General features: G+C 48.3%; 1 protein-coding gene across 1 annotated transcript; it reads right to left on the bottom strand.

The window, feature by feature from the left end:
* Positions 1–294: 294 nt before the first annotated feature.
* Positions 295–1,213, bottom strand: LOC147091357 (putative G protein-coupled receptor 139). Its single transcript, XM_085976544.1, has one exon. The coding sequence runs from the start codon at positions 1,139–1,141 to the stop codon at positions 317–319; it is 825 nt and encodes a 274-aa protein (XP_085832670.1). The 5' UTR covers positions 1,142–1,213; the 3' UTR covers positions 295–316.
* Positions 1,214–6,909: the final 5,696 nt, after the last annotated feature.

The following is a 6,909-nucleotide window of genomic DNA, read 5'->3' on the forward strand; positions in this document are numbered from 1 at the left end:
AAGGTCCCGAGAAACAGCCGCAATTTTTGTGCGGCGTCCGAGAGCCGCAATCTTTGTGCGGGGCCCCAGAGCCGCCATCTTTGTTCTGAGACCCCAGAGCCACCATTTTTGCGTGGTGCCCCAGAGCTGCCAACTTTGTCCGGGGACCCCAGTGCCGCCATATTTGAACTGGGCCCCAGAGCCGCCATCTTTTTGCGTGGGGCCCCAGAGCCACCATCTTTGCGCGTGGCACCAGAGCCGCCATATTTATGCGGGGCCCCACCATATCAGGCCCAGGGAAATTTCAACTCTGAGGCTGCAAATTCTCCGATTCTTCTCACCCTTTAATGAATTTTACAATCAGAGTAAAGGGATATTTCACCACATTCTTCAGCTGCTCTCTGAACTTAGTCTGGGTCACGGCGTAAATCCCAGTGTTTGTGCAGCAACTCAGCAGCTGCAGCATGAATCCCAGTTCCAATAGATAATTAGGTAGAATTACAGACCGATACCCCAACCACCACATCCGGCCCCATATAGAATACACCATAAACACTGCCCATAACAGGATGAAGTTGCCGGAGATTACAAGCAGTAAAATGATGGATTTCCTGCGGCTCTCTATCTCTGGGTCTCTGGGATTCTCCCCACTGCTGGCACCCTGGAGTCTCCTGCGGGCTCTGCTGGACACTAAAATATGTCTGACGGTGACAGCATTGAGCAGCAGAATCACCACAAATGGGACACACGGGGTGAGAATATAATGAAGGAACTCGATTGTTCCCCAGACCCGGGAAAACTGAACATCGCTTGTGACATCACAAAACCAGGGGTTGTTCAGAAGCCTATACCAACCTGCGAACATAAAATACCAGAAAATGTTCTTTAAACCGCTCAGCACAGTCACTGTTCCCAGAACCACAGCCACCGTTTTCTCAGTGCAATATTTAGTTTTCAGCTTCTGGCAACAAATGGCCACAAATCGATCAAAGGTGAAAGTGACGGTGAACCAGACAGAACAGTCTGTGGCTGCGAACAGCAGGACGGCGTGGATATTACACACGGGGATGGACTGCACAAAAATAAACTGTTCCCAATAAACAATCGGAATGTGCCTCAATATCAGGTCGAGGATAATGACCAGTAGATCCGCCGTTGCCATGGCCACCAGGTAGCGAGTGACACATTTGGAGAGACCGCACTTTCCCCGAGACAGGATCACAATCGTCACTAAGTTCACTGTGAGGAAGGGAAATACACAGAGAATTTATACATCAGGCTGGGAGCAAGAGCAGCAGTTTGATGGAATTCGGGGAGGAATCTGCAACTCATCTAATTCTATTACCTGTGGAGCTGAATACAGGATTTATTGTGTGGATAACCAGGAATACATTGTGGAATCAATAAATTAAATTGGAATGACTACCACATGAAAATAACAGATGTTTGATCAATGAGGGATTAAATGATCAATCTATCTTTAGCCCAACAGACAAAAGCACCGCCCGAGGTACCAGGGACACAAACGACCAGAACCTCTCAGGGAGACTTCATGTCTCGGGATCAGTCAGCTTTTGGAGCAGAGATGTTCGCTTACATGCCCCTGTGTTAGGGAGAGGGAAATCCCACTTGGATTCCTGCTCCTGTTGAGAATATCCATTCTATTTAGAACTGAAAACGAATACAACAGCAACCTAGGCATGCAATAATTACAGGCAATTGTATGTAAAATGTATTGATGTAATATGACAATGCTGAGATAATAAATACAAGTGCACTGCAGTTATAAAGATAACTGTGCTCTCAGAAGTATTTTGAAGATTACGTTTTCCACATTTCTGTTGAAATACTCAAAACGTCGCTCAATGAAAGGAAGATTTTCCAAATAACATTGCAAATTTCATCAATAAGAATGGACTCTGAATTAAAGTCAATAGTGATGATTGACCAGGTCATGTCCCAATAAATGCATTTATCAGCATCGAATTCAGACGATTTATCCCACAGGCAAAATGTCGCCGACTTCTGTGTAAATATCTGAACACAAATAGAAGAGATTTATTCTTGTACTTCTTCACCTGTTGTTTCAATCTTGTGTAGAGAATATTAGACGAGAAGATATCAAACGGTTTTCTTAACATCATTACTTCAGTTACAATCAGCGGGGATTGTTTATCCTGAAGTACAGCAGGAGGCAATAGAGAATCACTCTGGGTCTCTCTGACAGATCTACTGAACTGTGACAGACGGGCAAGGGAGCTAATTGTGAATTCAAAACAAAGACTGGAAATAAATGTATTGAAATCTGGCTGAATGAACGTCGTGTGAGAATGTAAATTATCCTTGTAATCCTAGTTTAACCATCAGAAGCAGTGCCACTAATGCAGAACTGGAGAGGGTGGGAAAGGAGACACTGACTGGAACTGAATGATTAGCGGATATTTCAGACAATTGAAGATGTGGATGTGATCTGCCAGGGTTTGTTCCTCTGACTCTAAGTAGCCTTACTCAGCATCAGGTGAATACCAAAGCAAAATAATGCAGATACTGAAAATCTCAAATGAGAGCAGAAAATGGTGGAAATACTCAGCGTGTTAAGCAGTATCTGTGGAGAGAGAGACAAACAAAGTTAACGTTTCAGGCCGATGGCCTTTCGCCGTTCGGTGAAAAGTCTCCCAAACCAAGACAGCATTCTTCTGATCAGATACTACTGTTCAGTGCAGATAGCAAACTGACATTCGTTAAATAAAGAGTCCCCGCCAATACATTTGCTGGTGTTCAATACAGAACTTTTGAATCCTGGTAACATGATATCTCCTTCAGAATCAATGGCTGACAGCAGCGTAGATGGGATGGGGAACAACAAAGAGACAAACACAGTGAAAAATGCAGGGAAAAAATCATTTGGTTAGCGCCTTCAGGGGGCGCTAGATGCTTAGCGCCTATTCACGGCTATTATAGCGCCGCTCGCGAAATTGATCAGTCATTTTGCACGATCTCATGCCCCCACAGATCATGAGATCAAACAAGCATGCAACGCCCTGGACCAGATATTGAGTCACGTCCCCTGCCTTAGCGCCTGCTAGAGTGGTAGAGTGGATCGTTTTCAAGTCGGGAACGGGCTGAGAGAGCGTTATTTAATGGCGGCCGTTTATCCCTTTTATTGTCCGCAAAATATTTGCTACATGCAGGTTGAGTGGGAGAGAGATGTCTGGAGGGATTCGGCACTGACGGAAGGAGTTTCGGGTCCTCAGCGCCACTTTCCAGGTTCACTTTTATTTCACCTTCCTTCTAACGATGTTTAGAATCTTCAATGGGGACTGCACTAAATCGGGGCGTCGTCATCATCCAGCTTCACCTTCGGAGGCAGCAGATGTGGAGACAGAGAGTGGCAAACATGGCCAGTAGGAGGAAGGCTATCAGGCCTCTGCACAGGAGACCTCAATCTCCCAGGGTATTCAGGGAGTAATTCTCCTCCTAAATCCATTTGTCTGAGGAGCAGTGTTTCCAAAGGCTGTGCTTCAGCGAGGAGCTGGTCACTGAGCTCCGCCACCTCTTGCAAACAGATCTGCAACCTCAGCTCAGGACCAGGACATCTCTGTCGGTGGCTGTGAAGGTGACAGTGGCTCTGAATTTCTAAAACAGCGGTTCCTTTCAGGCTTCTACTGGGGACATAGCAAATAACCCCCAGTTCGCTTTTCATTGCTGCATCCAAGAGGTGACAAAGTCTTTGTAGAAGAGGAGACGCCAGTATCTCTCTGCCCATGAACCAGGACAAAGAGCGTGAATGTGGCTTTGCGAGGACATTGGGCTTCCCCATGGTTCAGGGTGCCATTGAATGCAGGCATGTGGCATTGTGGGCTCCTCATAAGAATGCAGAGGTCCGCTGTAACCACAAGGGTTGCCACTCTCTGAATTTCCAGTTAGTCTGTGACCACAGACAGTTCATACTCACCGTCAATGCCCGCTATCCTGGTAGCAGCCATGATACAGATATCCTGCGCCAGCCTGGTGTCCCAGATATCTTCCAAGCACCGTGTCAACCTAGTGGATGGCTCCTCGGGGACACAGGTTATCCACTCGGCACCTGGCTGATGACACCGCTCTGTAACCCCAACACCCCTGTCGAGCTGCAATACAATGAGAGCCGTAGCGCCACCAGGAACCTCATAGAGCAGACGGTCAGCGTCTTGAAACAATGGTTCTGGTGTCTGGACCACTCAGGAGGAGCTCTGCAGTACTATTCCGTGCGAGTCTCCCTCTTCATTGTTGTGTGCTGCATGCTTCATAACAATGCAATCATGAGGGCCCAGCTATTGCCACCAGGGATTGGTGTACAACCTGAGGAGGAGGATGAAGAGGGAGAAGAGAAGGAGGAGGAGGAAGAGGAAGATCAGCAGCACCAACGTGGGAGGGAGGCGAACAATTTTGCCACTGCAGCGGCCGTCCGTGAACAGCTCATAAGACACCAATTCTAATACGTTACTGTGAAGATGGCTTCTGGGATGAAGAAGCACATCAATGAAAGCATCCTGCAACCCATGTTTCCGCACAAAGCTGCAATGCGTCAATTCATAAAAGATGTAAAGTAACAATAAAAAAAAATATTTACGTTACAAACTCTGTGTCATTTATTCAGGACAAAACAATTGGAAACAAACCCAACAAATCAAGAACTAACAAAACTCGTTCTCGCAACATGGAGGTAAACAGCAAAACAATCAACAGATATAATAACAATGACCTCGAACTTTGCCCTCAAACATTCCCCCGATTTATATACAGATTGTTCTGTTGGGCCTTCGAGGGTGATTTCCATCCCCTGCGCACTTCCACCCTACTCACCCTACTGCTCCTCTTAATGTGGCTGGTGGAAGGCTGCTGAATGCTGGATCCAGACATTGCCTGGAAGGACGCCCTCGATTAGATCTGTGTGGAGGGCCCGGCTGTAGATTGTACCAACACTGCATGGGCGGCAGCAGTCTGGGCAGGCTGTTTTTCAGGTCATGCCAAGTGTAATGTGGAAGTGACAGTGGTGCGAGCAGGAATGCTGTAATCCTGAGAGAGGACAGCATCTTCCTGCTCGACTGACACGCTGCCACTCCACCGCGGTAGAACCTGAGCATCTGGAGCAATCTGCTCGAGCACAGATTGCTGGCCTGCTGTGGTACTGAGAGATTCCTGGGGGACTGAGGTTGACCCAGCGAGGATGGCAGCAGTCAGTGCTTGCGTTTCATCAAACTGAGATTGCATGAGAGCAGTCTGAGACTGGATGGCACCAGCCAATGACTCAATTGCAGCATTAAGCCTTAGGGTTGTGTTGGCCTGTGCTGCAATGAATCCAGCCTCCTCACCCATTACACATGGCTGTGGTTCACCAGAGTCCCCTGCAATTGAACCATTCTCTGCAATGAGGCAAGGATGGGTTCGTGGGTATGCGCATGGAAGAAAGCTGCACTGGCGGCAGACACCTCCACGCTCCTAGACAATGCATCCATGCTGTCGGGCACCCTTTCCATTGCTCCCACTAACTCAATGTGCATGCACAAGACCTGGGTATTCACGGCCGCAATGTTGAGGTGATCATCCGAGTCCTGTGCAGCAGAACCTGGGTGCCTACTCACCCTCTGGGTAGATGGCCCCTGAGCTTCCCACCCCTATGGCATTGCTGCAGCCCGCTGGGTCCAGGAGCTTCTCTTTCATCAGACACAAACACCCTGCTCCCCTCCAGGGAAGGCGTGGCCCCAGTGCCTGATGTGTCACCCTCGGGAGACACAGGCGGTGAGGCTCCAGCTTCCTCTTCCTCCTCGTCTGGTGCGTCGCTGCCACTGGCAGGCTGAGGGACAGACTGGTCAGCTGATGTGCCGTCCTGCTTTCACATAGTGAACAAAGTGTGGCTTTAGCGTGAGGGGGGGCAGGAAGGGAGGAAGCACTGGGGACAGTTAGTTGGATTGAAAGTGTAAAAGGCTTGTGCTGTGAGGGGGATGTGGTATGAGTGAGGAGAGAAAGCTGAAGAACATACCATTGCTTTCCCAAGGGGTTCGACCACTCCAGCGGCCAAGGCACCTGGGAACTGGCTGACAACGATCCTGTGCATTCTGTCCTCCAACTCAGTCAGGGGGTGTAAGTCCGCCTGTTCTCCAGTGCGTTGCTGCTCCTGTCTGTTATGAGAGAGCTTGGCCTGCAAGAAAATGAACAGCGTATGAGGGAATCCCGAAGCATGTGTTTGGCAGATGTGTCTACCGTAGTTGAATAGCCGTTATTGTGTGCAGCCATGTGTTTGGCAGATGTGCCTGCCATAGTTGACTAGCGATTATTTTGTGCAGGCATTTGTTCGTCAGATGTGCCTACCATAGTTGAATAGCTGTTATTGTGTGCAGCCATGCATTTAGCAAATGTGGCTAGCATAGTTAAGTAGCCATTATTATTTGCAGCCAGGTGTTTGGCAGATGTGCCTAGCACTATTGAATAGGCATAAGAACATAATAAGAATTAGGAGCAGGAGTAGGCCATACGGACCCTCGGGCCTGCTCCGCCATTCAATAGGATCATGGCTGATCCGAACCTAGACTCACGTCCACTTCCCTGCCCTCTCCCCATCACCCATAATGCCCTTATCAGCTAGGAAACTGTCTATCTCCGTTTTAAATTTATTTAATGTCGCAGCTTCCACAGCACTCTGAGGTAGCAATTTCCATAGATTTACTGCCATCTGAGTGAAGAAGTTTCTCCTCATCTCAGTTTTGAAAGGGCAGCCCCTTATTCAAAGATTATGCCCCCCAGTTCTAGCCTCACCCATCAGTGGGAACATCCTCTCCGCATCCACCCGATCAAGTCCCCTCACAATCTTATATGTTTCGGTAAGATCGCCTCTCATTCTTCTGAATTCCAATGAGTAGAGGCCCAACCTACTCAACCTTTCCTCATACA

This window comes from Somniosus microcephalus, unplaced genomic scaffold (assembly GCF_052327205.1).
Source record: "Somniosus microcephalus isolate GS21.2 unplaced genomic scaffold, FLI_Smic_1.0 unresolved_chr3, whole genome shotgun sequence".
Taxonomy (NCBI): Eukaryota; Metazoa; Chordata; class Chondrichthyes; order Squaliformes; family Somniosidae; genus Somniosus; species Somniosus microcephalus.

Excerpts from the sequence above, each read along its gene's own strand:
- LOC147091357 (XM_085976544.1), bottom strand. The coding sequence starts at position 1,141 with ATGGCAACGGCGGATCTACTGGTCATTATCCTCGACCTGATATTGAGG.